This window comes from Zootoca vivipara, chromosome 11 (genome assembly GCF_965207765.1).
Source record: "Zootoca vivipara chromosome 11, rZooViv2.hap1.1, whole genome shotgun sequence".
NCBI classification, from domain to species: Eukaryota; Metazoa; Chordata; class Lepidosauria; order Squamata; family Lacertidae; genus Zootoca; species Zootoca vivipara.
Window position 1 is genome coordinate 28,315,436 of NC_142594.1, and position 19,859 is coordinate 28,335,294.

A 19,859-nucleotide genomic window follows, 5' to 3' on the forward strand; every position below is an offset into this window, starting at 1 on the left:
TGTGCTGTAAGTAATATTTGTCTTCACTGCAGTGGTGCAAATATTCAAAAGAACAATATTGTAATATTTGCTAGTGCAAGAATTCTTCTCTGTTGGCAATAAAATTAGTGGTGTGATAGCATGTAAAGGTAATAAATGGCACTGCAAATGCATGCAATTCCCCCCCCCCCCGAGTTGTACCCAGGCATGCTGTGCAAGCTTATCCTGTGAAGAACTAAACCCCATTGTGTATAGGATTCCAGCCTGAGTTAATTGCACTTAGGTCCCATTTAAATCACTGTGAAAAAAGTACACTGAGGCTGCGTACACACCATACATTTAAAGTACATGATGTCCCTCAAAGAGTCATGGGAACTGTAGCTTGCCATGGTTGCTGGGATTTGTAGTTGTGCAAGGAATAAACTACAGACCTCTGGGGGAAGTCATGTGCTTTAAATATGCAGTGCGTAAGCATTCTGAGACTTGACATAATGGGAACTAAGTGCAAGCTAAATTGGTCTTTGTCAAAGCATTTAAATTATTTCTTCTAACGAGTTGGCATGCAATCATTTTGTTTGTTTGTTTAAATCAGCCTGTGTTTAGGCACACTCTGTGGAGTTTCCTTATAAAAGCAAAATGCTTTTGTTTTCCTTTTGCATGGGGGGGGGGGAATCTATTTTGCAAGATTACTGAAATTAAGTCCAAGGGACTTTTTTTTAAATTGTCATCATCACAGCAAGGTTTACAGTTGGATGTTATCTTATTGATTGCCTTCTGTTGTTTTCTATAGCTGTAAAAACTGGTTTTCGCTTTAATTTCTTTTCAGCATTGTTCTGAACATTTACTGTGAGATAATTCCACACAGATACCTTGTGTTCATAGCATGTTCCTTTTCTTATATTCAGCTACATCCTGAGGCATTTATAATATCAGAAGATGGAAAGGAATACAGACTGACGATAGAAAGCAAAATTCCCATTCCTTGTCCTCAAGCTAGTCAGCTGGAAAATGACTGCAAAATCTCATTAAAATTAAGAACAATAGAGGAAGGTAATTTCTTCTTCAATTTTTTAAATTGGCTTGTGCCTTGAATATATACTTTTTATCCTCATTTTGACATGTTCATGCATTGCTCTGCTCAGTGATGCATGCTGGTTGCATGGCAGCATTTGTGTGAGCAGCCAGCACTGTGTTGGAGTTCAGACCTCTAGCCTAGCTTGCTGCCCTTAGGCACAGTGGAAAACACCATGTTGATGCCTGCGTTGAACTAAGATTAAACCAGTGTGGTTGCAGGAGGGTTCGTCATGTTCTTTTTCTTAGTCACAGGTATGGAAACTGGGCTACGTAGAATACAGAAAGCTGCCTTATACTGAGTCAGCCATTGGTCTATCTAGCTTATAATTGTCTACACTGACAATAACAATGGCCGTCCAGGGTTCTAGACAGGAGATGTTCCATGCCCTACCAGGAGATGCTGCAGTTTGAACCTGGAACCAGCTTCATGCAAGGCAAATGCTCTCACTGAGCTATGGCCTGTCTTTGTTAGTAATTCCTTTTTGTCTGTTCTGAATCTTTGATTCCTACCTTTTCTCACTGTTGACCCATAGTGACTGGGACTGATGGGAAGGCCAATGGCATCTTGAGAACCAAAGGTTCTCCATTCTTGGCCTAAGGCAATAAGATGTATTGGTTTCTGGTGCTGGCTGTGATGTGATAATGTTGTGCCCCACCCCAATCTCCAAGGAGTGTGAGATTCAGGGCTTCCAGATGCTTACCGGGGATTGATGTCTCCTTTGGGAATGAGGCCCAGTGGAGACTGTGGTGTCTTTATGATATATGGTTTGTTCACATATATGTACAACCTGATGGAGAGGCTCACAGTATTAACACCCCAAGAGAGCCTTGCTTCCCCATAACTGCAGCTTTGGATTCAAACAGAGTTGAAGGAGGGGACCCTGCCCATTTGTTGTCTCACACAGAGCCCCTTTCCTTTGTCCCCCTTAATGGCCCATTACCAAGGTGATCACCGCATCAGGAAGCTAGCCTGGCTTATATTTTAATACTCGCTTGCTTGTCAGGCAGGAAGAGTCCTCTGCTTCCCCGGTAACTTCATAGGCAAGAATCACAAGCAGTTTGTATTTTATAGTCCTTTTTATTCAGTCATCTGGTTGCAAAGCAATAATCCACATCTCTCCACAAAGAGAGGTGTTGGCTAGTCTGAGCCCTTCCCTTCCATCTCCAGCAACATCCTGGGCACCAACAGGAAGTTTCACCCCTCTGTATCCTTTGTTCTCTAATATGGCAAGACCTACGAGCCCGAGGAGAGAGGGGGTCGCCCAGGCTCTCTAGGGAGGTCTCTGCTGGCTGTTCCCTCCCTTCCCCCTCTTCTTCCACAATCTCATAGCTAGGTAACTCCTGTGGAGGCTGTGCAGCATTCTCCTCTCTCTCTCTCTCTCACCGAAACTGCAAGGTATAAGGGGGGTGAATCGTTCCCCTCCCCGTCTTCAGAGAGAAGCTGATCTGGCTGAGGACACACTTCCCAATCCTGTTCGGACCATTCCCTGACATCCCTGTATCCAGGGGGTAAGAAGGGTCTCGGCATACAGCCTAACACCCCAATAACACATTTTTTCCACTCCTGCTTCATGATAACTTAAGTAAATTTTGGAGCTAAGAGAGAGCAATGAGATATAAGTGAGTAATGTGTACAAGATCCTGCAAGAGAGGTTAAACTAGTTGCCTCTCTGGTTATTTGCAACTTGACAGTTATATCCTGCCGCTTCCCCAAAAAACTGCTTTGATTTTAACCAATCACTAATACTAAAAACGGAACTCTGTTGCATCTTAAAGAGAAATCTTACTAATGGCTGTCTGCTTTGGAACAGGTAAAGCTCCACAGAGCTCAAACATGGCTCTTTCTTCTTGCTCTGTGGCGCTTCTTCAGCATCCCTGCCACAATGGGACCTGTGGCCATGCTAGCATCCATTACACTGCAGTGACGGATTTCACCCGAAATGGAGACAGAGTAACCAGGATTGCAGCAGAACCTATTGTTAGTGACAATTTCCTGTGGAACGGCTACATGGTGGAAAGTATTAAGGTGGAAACCCATCCCATTCAATCTTGATAAAAGAAAAAGAAATCACTCAGAAATTGGCTGATGTAAACTGGCTAGGTTTTTTTATTGGGGGGGGGTTGGCATGTTTTTAACAATGACTTACGAGCATCATTTATAACGTTTCTAATTTGCACAGCATGTCTTTTTTGTTTTGTGAAATTCTTTCAGGGCAGGGCCCTCCCAAGGTGGCTTACATGTATATATAAAACATGAAATAAAAACAGCACTTGGACATCTTAATTAATTAAAAAGCTATTTTAAAACCATTTTGCCACCTAATCAGAAGCCTCTAACTGATGGATAAATTTAGTCAAAAACAGTATTGATGGCTAAAACGTATTGAAAAGCAAATGATGACTAGTGTATTCCTTTGTATGTGTGAGGCAGACCCCCTTAAGCGGCTGCTCTATACATCATGTATGGGAACCAGTGGCCAAATGTTGCTGGCCTACAACTCTCAACATCCCAGGCCTTTGGCCAGTCAGGGTGGGGCTGATTGAAGTTGTAGTCCAACAACATCTGGGGCGGCCACAGATTCCCCATCCCTTGCTCTGCACACTTACCTGATACAATTACCGTAAGTCTCATTGAAGTTAGTGAGGCTTAGAATGTGTAGCATTGCTGTGTTATTTACTTGTACAGTAAGTCAAGCTCCGTAATCAGCATGTCACTATATCTGAAGGATTCCTGATCAGCTGATTTACCTTAATGTCTTCACTTCTTTTAAAGGTTACTGTGAAAGATCTGCCCTCTGCCTATTGCTACTCTTTTACTGACCCACATATCATTACATTTGACGGCAGGTAATTTACAGACTTCCTCTTTCCCCTTTTTCTTTTCAATAGAGGGTTTTTTTAAAAACCATGGGCACTATGATGACTACATTAATATTTTTTATCTGTCGCTTGTTAATCGAAACCTTCCCCCACTCCACAAAAAAGCAGGGGGAGAAAGAACCTATGGCTTTAGTGACTTGCTTCAACTCAGTGATGCCGGTTGCTATATTCATGAAGGAAATCTGTTCTGTCACAATGAAACACAGCCAGGGATGATCATATCTTCTGAGCAGTTCTACAAAATGTGTCCCTAGAGATGAGTAATGGTGGTTACACCGAATGCTCTGCACCGACAATGCGTAGCCAGGGACGAGCATGTGCTTATAAAAACCCATATTATGTGAGCGTTGACTAGGCAAAGAGGCAGTGAGATTTTTTTTATTCAGCCCAGTCTCCTAGCAACTACCTGAAATTCACACAGGTAAGTGTGGCCTTCCTGAATGGTATTGGAGAAAACTGTCCATCATGCCATTCTCACGTCATCACAAAACCTTCCCCTTAAAAACAAAAAGGTATTATTTAGGGAATCAGGGGAACATCAACACACCAAGGAATGTTACAGGTAGGTAGCCATGTTGGTCTGACGTAGTCGAAACAAAATAAAAAATTCCTTCCAGCTATATTTTGTAAATAAAAAGAAATCTGGGATAAACTACACGCAACAGAATGCTAGGTATAATTTGACTTTAGTATTTCAGTGAGGAATTGTCAATCCTGTTCATGGAGCAAGGCCCTTTCAAACTAGGCGGAACAGACCTGTGAGTAAACATGCATAGGGTTGAGTGATAAAAACTGTTAGAACAGCCAAGCAAAAAGAAAAGACGTTAAATAAAAAAATGACAACACTGGATGAATTGGCACTGCATTAAAATAGCAATTCATAAAAGTGATGATAATTTTGAAACACAAATAATTTCGCGTGCTCTTCTTTTTTCTAGGATGTACGACAACTTTAAAACGGGAACGTTTGTGCTATACAGAAGTACTTCCCGTGATTTTGAAGTCCACGTGCGGCAGTGGGACTGTGGAAGCCTCTATTACCCAGCATCATGTAACTGTGGTTTTGTTGCCCAAGAAGGGGCTGATATAATAGCATTTGACATGTGCAGTGGTCAGCTACGTGATTCTCAGCCGCACTTATCTGTGAAGAGCAGAGCTTCAGCAGACAGCGGCGTCAGGATCACTGAATCATATTCAGGAAGAAAAGTCACGGTGTGTTGATCCATTTTATATCTGTTGTAAAGCAACTTGATTCAGGAGGAGTTTCCTGTTTCCTTTTTAATCAATGCACATATATAAGCTACTTTCAGACATTAATGATAAACCATGGTTTATCATTGCATAAAGAAGCTTGGCTGAGCCTTGGGCTTCTGCATTGCCCAGCCCTTCTCCTCCAACTTAGCCATGAGGAAATTAGGAGCTTTTGTTACCCACTCTTAACTAACCACAGTTTAGCATTAGGGATTTTTAAATTTAAATATCCAATAAACATACATGGGCTGTTTTCGGACATTAATGATAAGCCATGACTTATGATTATCTAAACAAACATGGCTTAGTCTTGGACTTGTGCATTCCTTCTTTCTGCTACTCCAGTGTGGCCACAAGGAAATTAGAAGCCTTAGCTACAACTGTTATGTCTGAACCTTGATGAACTGCAATTAGTCTTAACTATGATTACTGAAAGGGATGCAGGTGGCGCTGTGGTGTAAACCACTGAGCCCAGGGCTTGCTGATTGGAAGGTTGGCAGTTCGAATCCCTGTGATGGGGTGAGCTCCTGTTGCTCGTTCCCTGCTCCTGCCAACCTAGCAGTTCAAAAGCACACCAAAAAGTGCAAGTAGATAAATAGGTACCGCTTCGGCAGGAAGGTAAACGGTGTTTCCGTGTGCTGCTCTCATTTCGCCAGAAGCGGCTTAGTCATGCTGGCCACATGATCTGGAAAAACTGTCTGTGGACAAACATTGGCTCCCTCGGCCAGTAAAGTGAGATGAGCGCCGCAACCCCAGAGGTGTTTGCAACTGGACTTAACTGTCAGGGGTCCTTTTCTTTTACCTTTTATGATTACTGAAAGAAGCCAACTTCAAACTGTGATTGATAAAATAGGTTTGTTTCAATAAGCCATAGTTAAGATTAATCATATGTCCACATCCTAAACTATTGTAAATTGAAAGCAGGAGCAAAAGATTCTTATCTCCTTGTGACCATGCCAGAGGAGGAGAGCGGTACAAGCTCCTGACCCCATTGTCCTGTTGGTCATATTATCTGTAGAATCTGGGTCACAGTCCTCTGCCTCTCTCACATGATCTGGTAACCTGAGGTTGACATGGATTTGGGAGTGGTCTGGGGATGAAAGAGAACCATCACAGAGGCTTTTGTGTTGATAAGCCAACCTTTTCTACGTATCCATGTCAAAGTGACAATTCTCCCTACCATTTACAGATTTGTGATTGGTTGTCCTGAGGGCCTCTGTCCCTTGAATATAGCAGTCAGTTGCAAGTGGAGTTGTTGCAGAGGGTTCGTTTCCTTTGAAAATGCATCTTTTAAACGCAGTGCTGTGCAGTAAGCCTCTAACTTACGGGCATTTAACTTGTGTGCAATCAGCTTTACACACTTGGCAAAATAGGAAAATAGAAAATTTAGAACGGGGGCAATGAAAAAAGACATTGGCAATTCCACCCACTGTTGAGCCCAATGTGTTTGACTATACACAATTTTGGCTTTAGGCGTCATCCCTGGAATGTATTCCTTGTGTAAGTTGTGGGCTTACTGTACTCAAAAGACAGAAAAAAGGAGTCAGATGAGATAGGGCGAAGCAGTAATTTGTTTCATCTCCAAAATGGTCAATAAATGGAAACCACAGTCTGAAAAGATCTTCCTGTTCTCTCGGTGTGATGGAATTTGTTTTTAGATCTCGTTTTCTTCCGGAGCTTTTATTCGAGCCGACGTGAGTGAATGGGGAATGAGTCTAACTCTCAGGGCCCCCAGTTTGGATTATAAACACACGCTGGGCCTCTGTGGAACATTTGATGGCATTGTGGAGAACGATTACCATGATGTGGACGGAACTGAAATCACTGGAGGAGCTGATACTTACATGTCTTTTATTAATGAATGGAGGTAATGACGAAAAGTCTTATCAGTATCTTTTATATTATTGCAAAGGGGAAGATCTATTTGTTCAATTATTTGTTTACATTCCACCTCTCCTCCAAGGATCTCAAGGTGCCATACATGTGTGGGGTTGTGTGGGGTTTTTTGCTTTCCCCATTTTATCTTCACAACAAACCCTCTGAGATAGGTTAGGCTAAGAGACAGTGACTGGGCCAGGGTCACCCAGTGAACTTCATGGCTGAGTGGGGATTTGAACCCTGGTCTCCCAGGTCCTAGTCCAACATTTTAACCCAGGCATAGGCAAACTCAGCTCTCCAGATGTTTTGGGACTACAACTCCCATCATCCCTGACTACTGGTCCTGTTAGCTAGGGATGGTGGGAGTTGTAGTCCCAAAACATCTGGAGGGCCGAGTTTGTCTATGCAACAGAGATGCTCAACAGCATGGAAAACAAGTCCTAGACCTAGGGGGTTTGAAGGAACTGCTTAGCCTGCTTAGCCTGAGTGGGGAACATTCTTCAATGACCTGAAGGGCTGTCACATAGAAGAGAGCAAGTTCTTATTCTCTGCTGCCCCAAAGGACACGACTATATCTAATGGACATTAAGTTATTGGAGGATACTTTTTGGCTGGGTGGCAGGAGAAATTTATTGATGGTTAAACTGGTTCAACATTTAAATGAATTGTCTAGTAGGATTTCCTTTGCTGGAACAGAGGCTGGACAGCCAAATGTCTAAACGGAAAATTGCTATAGTAACAAGTATCACAAAGCTCCAGTGGCATGAAGAGTTCTCCCCTTCTCCCCCTCCATCCATCCATGCATGTTGCTTGTTTGGATAGCAGCCATGTTGAGATTTTCCAGTTGTTTTTGACAGGATTTCGCCAGGAGAAAGTCTGTTTGACCAAATACCGGATCTTTCAACTCCAGCCGAGGAAATTGTTTTCTGTAATTGCAATGCTGGTGACGTGGGAGAAGACCAACCAGCCAATAAACTGAATTCTGTTTTTGAGGCGGAATTGTCTTTGCCCTGCAGAAGAAACAAACAAAACGCTTGGCTCCCTTCCTTGATCCCGGGGCTGGATGTAACCGCTGAGTACATCAGCTCGCTTGATCCTATCAGGGGCTTGAGGAAACGCGCTTCCGTGCTGGAGGAGGTTTCGTCTGCTGTTCCCTCCAGAGAGGGATGCTCTCTGAATCAAAGAGCTCTTCAGACAGCAACCCCAGAACGCACGGCTCTCTTTCTGAACTCAAATACAGGATTTACAACACACAAACAGGCTGTTTGGGGCCGGGGGGCTGACAGCTACACAGACAAGTTTGGCAGCCAGCGGCATCTCAAAAGACATTCACGCCCAAAGCGCCAACATGACTACGAGTACCTTTCTGTGTTTCCATCCCAGAGCCTAAGCCAAACAGATCTGGATGGATTTAGCTATTTCTTCCCAGAAGATCACACGGCTGACCCATACCAAGAGCCCATGTCTTCATGGCCTATGCCTTCCGGCCTTACTGAGTCGGATGCGTCCGACCTTTGCCAGGAGACAGTTGCCAATTCCAGCATAGTGAGGGCTTGCAAGGCTCTCCTCGGCCAGCGGGTCAATGATGTGGTAAACTTGTGCATCAAGGATCTGCAACTGAAAGACGACCTCAGCTGGGCAAAGGCAGGCTTGGCCCTCCTAGAAAACGAATGTGAAAAGAGAGCTTTGGAAGAAGTTAATTACCGCACTGGAGAAGAAGACAATAGATTAGCTGAGGACTTGCTCTTAGCGCTGAAGTGCCCCAACCTCTGCAGCGGGAGAGGTCACTGCGTTGAATGGGGCTGTGCTTGTTTTCAAGGCTTCAGCTCATATGACTGCAGCACCTCATCCGGTGAGTCGAGCTACAGTTACTAGCATTCTTTCTCTGCCCCTTCCTTTTCCAACATCTATATTCTAATCTGTAAAACAGTCGGCTTTGCAGTCTGTTCTGCATCTGTCCTGTTTCCTAGAGGTAAGACATATAATATTTGGCTCCTGTCATGCCAGATTTAACCACTGCTCACTGGAACGCTAGTCTCAGTTACTAGCTCAGGAAAATAATACAATTTCACATGCCAGCCTCCTTATGAAATGCAACCGGATGCCTCTATTTCAGGCATCCCCAAACTTCGGCCCTCCAGATGTTTTGGACTACAATTCCCATCATCCCTGACCACTGATCCTCTTAGCTAGGGATAATGGGAGTTGTAGGCCAAAACATCTGGAGGGCTGCAGTTTGGAGATGCCTGCTCTATTTCATATTTCTGGTATTTGGGCTCTTTTATATAATATGACACAGCCCTTGGTGAGTGGAGAGGAGCACCAGGCGGGGGGGGGGCATCTACATGGGAGTGCCTGGTTCACAGCCCTTCATAAATTGTGTGCCCGGGGCCATGGCCACCCCCCACACTATACCTCTGCCAGGGGACTGTGTGGCCTCCTAATAAGAATAATAATATAATATTATTTATAACCCGCCCATCTGGCTAGGTTTCCCCAGCCACTCTGGGCAGCTTCCAACAGAAATATTAAAATACAATAATTTATTAAACATTAAAAGCTTCCCTAAACAGGGCTGCCTTCAGATGTCCTCTAAAAGTCTGGTAGTTGTTTTTCTCTTTGACATCTGGTGGGAGGGTGTTCCACAGGGCGGGTGCCACTACCGAGAAGGCCCTCTGCCTGGTTCCCTGTAATTTGGCTTCTCGCAGCGAGGGAACCGCCAGAAGGCCCTTGGCACTGGACCTCAGTGTCCGGGCAGAACGATGGAGGTGGAGACGCTCCTTCAGGTATATTCAGATGTTATGGAGAAATAGAGCTGAGTGTCATCAGCATACTGATGACAACTCACCCTGAAACTCCTAATGACTGCTCCCAACAGCTTCATGAAGATATGAAATAGCACTGAAGATAAGACAGTCCCCTGTGACACCCCACAGCGTAGCTGTCAGGGTGCCGAAAGACATTCTCCGAATACTATTCTCTGGACTGAAGTGAGGATTGAAACCACTGTAATAAAGTGAGCTCCCAATCCCCATTTCCCAGAGCTGGTCCAGGAGGATGCCATGGTTGGTGGTATCAAATGCCAATGAGAGATCAAGATGCAGGAACAAGGTCACAAGGTCACACTCGCTGTGTCCTGCTCTCTATAAAGGTCATTCATCAGGGCAACCCAGACTGATTCCATTCTGTGGCCAGGTCTGAACCCAGTATGGAATGGATCTAAATATGATCCCTGTATTCTTTGCACAAATGAAACAATTAGCATATCTAAGTAAGAACACTTCTCTCTGACATTCAGTTTTCTGAGCGCAGGGGATATTTTTGGATGGAACAATATTCAATCATATGAGCGCTCCCCGCCCTAGCTGCAGAATGAAAATTTGAGGTTCAGAGACAAGTGTGCCCCCATGCTCACTGTTTGTGAAACCTATGCCTTCCTTTAACAGAACTCGGTATGTCAAATTCTCTTGAAGAAATTCAACGTGAAATACATTGAAATTAGTTAGTTTCTTTGCCCAGATTTTGTGTCTGTAGTGCCCTATTTCCTTCATATTTGTTTCATAGGTATTTGTTGGCACAAAAGCTTTGTCATACTGTTTACACAAAGGGCCCGTTGATTGACTCGGTGTGTTTCACTTTCTGATTTTCGTTTTCAAGATCAGGTTCCGGAAATTACAGAGCTGAACAATGGAGGGTTGTGTGATGTCCGGCAGTATGACTGCACAACTGTAAGAGTTTTTGGCCGTGGATTCATGGAGTCACCAGGCCCCAGATGTGAAATTAATAAGTTGCAGGTGGATTGTTTTATGCAGTATTGATAAAAGTTCAGCGTTCAGGTTTTTAGAACCTGAAGATCCTGTAAGCCATTCTGCATCCGTATTCTCCATATTCAAGCAGTTGTTGACTGAGGAAATCATAGAAATCATACAAGTGGTAGAGCCTGCAAATGGAAGGCTATGAGAAACCGAGTTCAACATGGTTTTCTTTTCTTTTCTTTCCTCAACTTTGACCCTGTGCAAAGGTGACAAACTGGAAAATCCCATGCAGACTTGTGGGTGCAGCTACTTGGTTCTGCATTACTACTGGTTAGGTATGAAGACTGCATTCTGCAAGCAAAATTTACAGGACGATTTTTGTAGGGGAGAAAGCAATTACTCAAACTGGAGTTATCCAAGACCCTTGATCAATTGGCCAGTATCAGAAGCCTGAGCTAAAGGAGCTGAAACTAGCGCCTGGCCTCTGAGATATAATACAATTTTTTTAAAAAAATAACAATCCCTTATGTATAAGAAATTCCATTTTCACATCAACTCAGTAGAAAACATTTTCTTTTTCCAGTGCACCTTTATACTTGGCTCCGTCCAGCTGATGCTGAGGTTATTTTGGCAGGTTATATTACAATGCAGGCTGTGGATTTCCCTTTGTACACGACATGGATCCTATCATCAGCAAGTCAGTTTGAAACGAGAAAGCCAACAGCACATTTACATTCCATTAAGTTAAGAGCTGCTCTCCTAACTCCTAGTGAGACAATTATTGGGAGTTCACTTATCACAGCTTGAACTGTCTCACTCCTCACTCATTGCAAGCTGGAGGGTTTTAATAACACTTTCAGCAGCGACACTCTTGGTCTTATGGCCCCCCCCCCTCCCCGGCCTATCCTTTTATCAAGCAGATAAAGTTTTGGGTTGTTATGCGAGTCCATTAGATCTGAATAATGTCTGATTTTTATGTTTTGCAAAGGGAGAAGAACAGCCATTGCTATAACTTCTGGCACAACCTGAGATCTTTTTGCTCACTTACAACACAGCCTGACTGAATTAGGCCCGCAGTCCTATGCTCATTTTTCTGGGAGTAAGCTCCGTTGGACACAGTGGGGCGTGTTTCAGCACATGTATGCATGGAATTGTGTTGCACAGCTCCTGCAATCCACCTTATAGACGGCATACTTCTTTCACTATGCCTACCCACTGTCATCTTTATTTCTCTCTCCCCCTGACTCCCCTTTTTGTTTTTGTGTTTTTGCTTAACATTCAACTTGAATATTCTGAGGGAACGTGAAAGCTTGTGCAGTACTTTGCATTTCTGTTGTTTCTCAGAAAGGTATTATGTTTGAGTTGCTCCATATGAGGGACACTGGTGGCGCTGTGGTCTAAAACCCCTGAGCCTCTTGGGCTTGTCGATCGGAAGGTCGGCGGTTCGAATCCCCGCAACAGAGTGAGCTCTCGTTGCTCTGTCTCAGCTTCTGCCAAGCTAGCAGTTCAAAAGCACGCCAGTGCAAGTAGATAAATAGGTACTGCTGTGGTGGGAAGGTAAACGGCATTTCCGTGCACTCTGGTTTCCGTCACAGTGCCCCGGTGCGCCAGAAGCGGTTTAGTCATGCTGGCCACATGACCCAGAAAGCTGTCTGTGGACAAACACCGGCTCCCTTGGCCTGAAAGCGAGATGAGTGCAGCACCCCATAGTTGCCTTTGACTGGACTTTAAGTGTCCGGTGGTCCTTTACCTTTTTTTTTTTTTTACCTTATATGTGGGATCAGTTGAAACCGTCCTGAAGAAGCAAGCAGAAGGGTTTCTACTCTTTAAGTGGCCCATAGACATTCCACCCACAATGTTGTAATTAAAAGTTCACTGACAGAATATAAAAGTGACCCATTGTCAGTGGATGAATCTAGGTGCTTGCACAGGGTGAATGAGAATCATTTCAGGGTATGCCACAAAAAAGTCCCTCCTCTAGAAGTAGATGTGAGATGGCGTAGTTCAATGGTTTAAGCTATTTTCTTCCTTGCACTGGTTTTTGCAAATGATACACACATACACACAAAAGCTGGGACCTACTTGTATTCTTCAGTTGGGGGGGGGGGATTGGTTCTTGCCAAGTCTCATAGCCTAGATCTAAATTAGGGCCTCCATTGCTTAAAATAAAATAGAAAAGCTCTGAGGAGATCCAATAACGGATATTTTGCCATTTCGCTATATGGCTCTAATTTGATGATGCATTAGTGCTGCAGAATACTTGCCCATTTTGTACCCCCAGAACTGCCAAATCGGGTCAAAAGAGGTGGCAAATTGAGGTACTCTGTAGAGCTTTGCTTCATATAGCAGTTGAGATTACTTGTATATCTATTTGTATATCACTGTCTTGTTTATAGGGTCACTAAATCAGGAATTTTTGGTCCTTTAATTCAGTACAGTGATAACAAGTGGGTGCTTGGGGAATCTTTATTCATCCACGCCACTTTCCACAACACCAGGACCGTGGATTGCCAACTTCCCTCTGAAGGACACCAGACTGAAGGTCTGGATCTTGTGGATGGCCAACCCGTTGCAAGGTGGCAAATTAAGGTAATCTCTAGAGATTTACTTCATATAGCGACTGAGATAATTTTTTAAAAAAACAAATCCCGATTTGCCCTATGCAGAAGTAAGCCGAGGAGGTGCACGAGCATAGCTTGTAAAACCATTTTTAAAAAATCATCAAAAGGCACACAAGTTTTGCTCTCTGTTTATAATAGGTCACCCAGAGAAATACCATTACTTCCCGTTCTATCTTCTGCTTACCCCTGCAGTATGTAGGAATCAAGCTTAAAATATGTAGGGGTCTAGGTAGGATGTGCATGTTGTCAATTGTGAAATGCGCCATAATCCCCTTTCGGATGCTTATATAACTCATAGAACTGTTGCTCTATGTCTAAACAGATTTCTAATGACGGGTTCACTTATAGCAACCCTAAAACAGTGACATTATTTGATGGAGCTTGTCAGATATGCGACCCACAATCAAATGGATTTTGCACGTTAAAGGCAAGTGTCTTCTTCTTCTTTTTGTTTTGTTTTGTTTTGAATATTTACAACCTCATTAGTGCTAGGAGATAAATCTAGCAGAGATGTCATCTCATTAAATGAAACGGAATAGATTAATCATGTACAATTTTAGTGGAGTGATCAATTAATTAGTCAGTTAAATATGCAATACACAATTTCTGGAGGGGCAACAGTGTTAATCCGTTACAGCTGTGAGTCTTGTGGCACCTTAATGAGTTGTTGTTGGCATCTGTCTGTCTTGAGAGGCGATAGGGTCCTCCTCCGGGGGTGAAGCCAAACCGCTGGAGAATCATAGTGGCTGCAGAGATCGGTAACTCATCAGTGCTGCCTCCTGCGTTGTTTTTGCTGCTTTAGCAGTGCCAAAGTGACCTCTCTGGAGTGTAAGCCCTGGCAGTGTGCATGGAGGTTCTGAGCTGCCTAGATGACAAGCCCCCTACTCTTAGCCTTGCTGATGCGATGCAAAGGAAAGCAGAGCAATATGTTTGGCAGGAGCTTGGCTGCAAGAGTTGCTGGAAGGAGGCGTACAAGATGCAATCCAACCATCTTGGGGACTCCAGATTTGTGTAGGGTTTGCTCCTTAGCAAGAGAGCGAGTACAGATTTTTCCTTGGGGTTTACTCCCTTAAAGAGCAACAGGTTTATTTATGGCACATGTATTCATGATTAGAGTCCACACCATCAGATGCACAGGATCAACAATACTGTCCTAGACATGTCTACTCAGAAGCAAGCCTGATTGAGTTAAGTGAGACTCCTAGCTAAATGTGTAGGGATAGGAGCATCTAGGGGGGTTCCCATTGGCTAACAGCTCCAACCAGGATGGCCAATAGTCCGTGATGATGGGAACATGAAACTTTTAAGGCTCACAGGTCGGAAGTAGGCAGTCTGTTACTCTTAATGCCTTATCTCTATTTTTGCTGCTTCCCAACTTCCAACTGGGTTGACTGGATTCATTCCAGAAATAACTTCTGATGTGTTTGTTGGTTGTTTCCAGAAGGGAAAGTGCTCTCTTTCAGCCCGTCCTCCTCCTCCTGTCCTCCAGGTGTCTCATACATCTCTCAGTCTACGAGGTTATCACAGCCGTGACAATATCACTTCCTTGTGTGTACTACTGAGTCTCACATCTCCTAAATTAGGGATGGGGAAACTATGGCCCTACAGATGTTCTTGAACTCCAACTTATGGGAGTTGTAGTCCAGCAACATCTGGAGGACTGCTGTTGCTCCAACTCTGGCCTAGACCAATAGCAGAGCTGCTTCAGAGCAGCACTTGAATCAGCATAACACAGATTTTGTGGAAGCTTCACACTGCACAGCATTGATGGATTGTCTCAGGCACAGAATGGTTTGTTTAAAAGATACTTTCTAAGTAAAAATAAGCAGCTTCTACTGTACATGGATGCAAAATGGTATTGTATTACCAGGTATCCACTACAAAAAAAAGAGATATGAATAAATGTAATCATGCCTGCCCTGGTTCCCCCAGACATTGCTAGACTACAAGTCTCACCATCCTTGACCATTGGCCATGCTGACTGGGTTTGATGGGAGTTGGAGTCCAACAACATATGGATGGCACCAGTTCAGGGAAGGATGTGGTCATTCTGTGCAAGTTTACTCAGAAGTAAGTCGCACTATGTTCAGCAAGAATTCTTCCTAGGCAAATCTCTACGGCAGGCAGGCATCCCCAAACTTTGCCCCTCCAGATGTTTTGGACTACAGTTCCCATCTTCCCCAACCACTGGTCCTGTTAGCTAGGGATCATGGGAGTTCTGGGCCAAAACATCTGGGGGCAGCAGTTTGGGGATGCCTGCTCTACGGTATTTGCAACCCAAATTCACAATCTGCTATAGAACAAAACAATACAGCATTGAATTTAGTGATCCCTCCTAATAATTCAGATTCCCATAGTGGACCTTTTGCGTGATCAAGAATTGAAACACCAAACTCAGTAGTTTCAACAAGGCACCTTGAAATCCTATCAGGTGTGGACCACAAAGGATTTCCTGAATGCCCCACTGGAAGGCATGTCGTTTGTGGAAGAGCTTGGCCATAATTGGTCCAGCCCAAGTTCTGCTCATTTTAGTGACAGTGGTATAGAATACATTTCTGAACACCTGGCTTGTTACAAGTTGCGAACTCTCTGAAGCACCAGCATGCAAAAATTAGATTGAGGCTGGGGGCACATGAGAGTAACTAGCCGGCCACTGCTTTGGCAGTTTGTGGCACATGAATAAATATGCAGGAAAAATATTCCAAATTCTTAATGAATGATGTTTTATTTCTGCAAAGGAGAAAACATGCAACATAGATGGACTTTGTTATAGCGAAGGTGACACAAATCCTACAAGCCCTTGCTTACTCTGCAGACCGGAAATATCAAAGTTAACTTGGTCAGTTGCTGAAAGTAAGTTCTAATTGGTTATGAAGCTCACTGGTTCAGATGCCTAAACCTAACAAATGGTTTGTATTCTCAGATTCATGCACATTTTCCATGTGCATACCAATGTTTACAGTAAACTGTGAAGGGGAGACACATCTCCAGAAAGTTGAGGAGGAGATACATATGACATGGAGCTGGCAGTGAGTCAAGTGTTACTCCTACAAGAATGGGAAAGCTTTGGCCCTCCAGATGTTCTTGGACTACAACCTGCGTCATTCTTTACCCTTGGCCATGCTGGGTAGAGCTGATTGAAGTTGAGAGTCCACCATCTTGGAGGGTCACAGGCTGTCTATTCTTGCCTGAAAGTTTGGAGCAGCACATCACCTCTCTAGACTTTATGACTTGTGAACCTTCTCATGAGAAACAGAAACTTCAGACGAAATTTGCTATCTAGCAATTGCTTGCTTTGAGCCAGCTCATTTTGTTCCTAGCTGCCTGCGTCTCCAACCCCATCGTTCTGCCCGGACACTGAGGTCCAGTACCGAGGGACTTCTGGCGGTTCCCTCATTGCGAGAAGCCAAGTTGCAGGGAACCAGGCAGAGGGCCTTCTCGGTGGTGGTGCCTGCCCTGTGGAACGTCTTCCCATCAGATGTCAAAGAAAAAAACAGCTACCAGATTTTTAGCAGACATCTGAAGGCAGCCCTGTTTAGGGAGGCTTTTAATGTTTAATATTATTTTATTTCATTTTTCTGTTGTAAGCCGCCCAGAGTGGCTGGGGAAACCCAGCCAGATGGGCGGGGTATAAATAATAAATTATTATTATTATTATTATTATTATTATTATTATTATTATTATTATTATTATTATTATGGCTAAAGTTCATCATGGCTTCATTTCCCTGATGAATTTGTGCCATTTTGTTCTGTGGTGTAATGCTCTTGTGGGGAGAGGGTGATGTTTATTGCATGTCAGTGAATCATGAAATGTGTTTCTTCAAGACCTGTTTGTATCCATTGGCACCTCAAACAGGTCTTGAAGAACCACATTTCATGACCCACTGAATGTTAAAGAGCCTTGAGTTGTATCCTGATCAGGCTTCCTCAACCTCAGCCCTCCAGATGTTTTTGGCCTACAATTCCCATGATCCCTAGCTAGCAGGACCAGTGGTCAGGGGTGATGGGAATTGTAGTCTCAAAACATCTGGAGGGCCGAGGTTGAGGAAGCCTGATCCAGACTAATTTAACTGAAGTCCCATTGGTTTCAGTGCGACCTGTGATTAACTCCCTCCCATTGAAAATCCAGGAAATGGAATTGTAGTTGCATCTGATTCCTTGTATAGAGCAGTCCCTGCCATCATGATGGGCACAGGCAAGTGCGAAGCAGGAAACCACTTTGTGCAGGAACTCACACACCCCAGTGAAAATCCCTTTCAGCAGATGCTTAGAGCCGGTGTCACGGACTGGTTGCACAACTTTCCTCAACCTGGCAACCCCCAGGTGCAGTTGGACCCCCAAATCCCATCAGGCCCAGTCAGCATGGCCAATGGTCAGGGGTGATGGGAGTTGGTATCTGACAATATCTATAAGGCACAAGGTTGGGGAACGCTGACTTACTGCAATGCTTAATGGAAAAGCACAAGAGGATATCTCTGTCGGTAGAGAATGAGGCTCTTAATCTCAGGGTTGTGGGTTTGAGCCCCACATTGGGTAAAAGATTCCTGCATTGTAGAGGGTTGCACTAAATGATCCTCATGCTCTCTTCCAACAACAGCTCTATGATAGGGGATCAAGTAAAGCACTGCAGTCAGGTGCACATTTGGTATAGTGGCTATATAAGTAGGTGGGGAACAGATCAAAAAAATTCCTGATGTCATCCGTTTTTCATATTTCTCACTTTGTGGCTGTTCCATTGATTTCCTTTCAGACAACCAGCCTCCTGTACTTCAAAATTTGCAAGAAAGCCTGCAGACCTTTTATGGGGAGGATTTTGTGTATCAATTCTCAGCGACGGACGCAGAAGGCTCTGCCGTCGCTTTCTTATTGAATTCCGGCCCGCCAGGTGCCAGTCTTTCTCCCGCTGGACTCCTGATCTGGAAGGCGCTGTCGAAGAAGCCTGAGCTGTTTACCTTTTTTGTAACGGACGACTGCAATGCGGAAACCAAAGTTGCAATAGAGGTAATAACTATTGTGGTCAAACAGCCAACGCTAATTGCTATCATGTAGCCATGACAAGAGCTCCATTGCAAATGGATTTATCCCATTCAAGAGTAATTATAGCCTGCTGTTTATTGGGCATGTTTTGTAGGTCAGCGTGAAACCATGTGACTGCTTAAATGGAGGGTCCTGTGTGACCGATACCAATTTCCCTCCTGGAATGGGGAAATATCTGTGCGTCTGCATGCCTGGATTTGAAGGTGACCTTTGTCAAGTGAATACCAATGACTGCGCATCCAACCCCTGTGGCCTTGGCAGATGTTTTGATGGAATAAATAGCTTCCGCTGTGAATGTACACCTGGTCTGCAGGGTGAATTGTCACTTATTCTGCATTTGCATAACAATAATTCAATTACATGCATGATTTCAGGCTCCGGTTTACTGTGAGGTTTATTTAAGCAGAACAAATATTGTTCAAGCATCACTGAGTTAGATCTTTGCGTACGCCTCCTCAAGCCAGTTAAAGCCAATGAGGAAGAGGGGCAAACCTTTTCTTTTGAAAAGCTTGTGTGATTTGCGGATTACAGTGGAAGCCAGAATAAGAAGTTAAAAAGCCCAGTGCAACCCTATACATCCCTACTTAGAAGTCAGTGCAATTGAGTTTAATGAGGCTTGGATGTAGGGTTGTATAGGAATAGGATAGGGTATTATTGAATTAGTCTGCACAGTGCATAGAAGGAGAACAAAATAAAATAAAAAAACACTACATAAAATTCATTTTTTAAATTCCGCATAAATATATACATGAAATCATTTTGTCTTAGATCTTATCTGAAACAACCAAACATTAAGAATAAATAGGGGAGATATGTGTCCAGATGAATCTATACGATCAAAACTCAGAATCTCCATCACAGCTGTTTGAAATCAATCCCAAATAACGTTTCCTGAGGCTGGAGGGTTTTTTGCTGCAAAAGTGGCCACGTTCCCTTAAATGTATGGTATATAGAACAAATACATCATAAAAATCCCAGATTTTTTTTTGTTTCTGGAAAATCACGGTTTGGTATCTCCCAAGAGTTAGGCAATGAACCAACATTTGTTTTCTGTGTTGAAAATATTTGTGGCATTTTCTTTTCGTGAGCTCCTAGTTCCTGAGAAGGAACAGACACTTGAAAAGGCCCTTTGATGTGTGCCTGAATGTCTTTCTTTCTGTTTAGGTAGACATTGCCAAAAAGACCCTGACGAATGCAAATCCAGACCATGCTTCCCTGGAGTAGCTTGCTTCAATACCATGGATTCCTATTATTGTGGTCCATGCCCCAGTGGCCTGTACGGAGATGGGAAAAGATGTTATGGTAAAAAGCTATCCTTTTTTGGTCACCAAAAAAAATCATATTTCGTTTTATTTATGAGTGTTTTGTTTGTTGCACTAAA

General features: G+C 43.7%; 1 protein-coding gene across 1 annotated transcript in view; it reads left to right on the forward strand.

The window, feature by feature from the left end:
• Nucleotides 1-19,859, forward strand: part of VWDE (von Willebrand factor D and EGF domains) — a 47,287-nt gene that overhangs the window by 12,885 nt on the left and 14,543 nt on the right. The window contains exons 7-19 of the mRNA XM_088653996.1: nucleotides 885-1,029; nucleotides 2,865-3,079; nucleotides 3,827-3,900; nucleotides 4,872-5,145; nucleotides 6,843-7,051; nucleotides 7,920-8,914; nucleotides 10,720-10,856; nucleotides 13,251-13,406; nucleotides 13,761-13,865; nucleotides 16,177-16,291; nucleotides 18,192-18,442; nucleotides 18,573-18,792; nucleotides 19,643-19,780. Of these exons, the coding sequence (XP_088510122.1) occupies nucleotides 885-1,029; nucleotides 2,865-3,079; nucleotides 3,827-3,900; nucleotides 4,872-5,145; nucleotides 6,843-7,051; nucleotides 7,920-8,914; nucleotides 10,720-10,856; nucleotides 13,251-13,406; nucleotides 13,761-13,865; nucleotides 16,177-16,291; nucleotides 18,192-18,442; nucleotides 18,573-18,792; nucleotides 19,643-19,780 (3,034 nt within the window). The remainder of the gene's footprint in view (nucleotides 1-884; nucleotides 1,030-2,864; nucleotides 3,080-3,826; nucleotides 3,901-4,871; nucleotides 5,146-6,842; nucleotides 7,052-7,919; nucleotides 8,915-10,719; nucleotides 10,857-13,250; nucleotides 13,407-13,760; nucleotides 13,866-16,176; nucleotides 16,292-18,191; nucleotides 18,443-18,572; nucleotides 18,793-19,642; nucleotides 19,781-19,859) is intronic.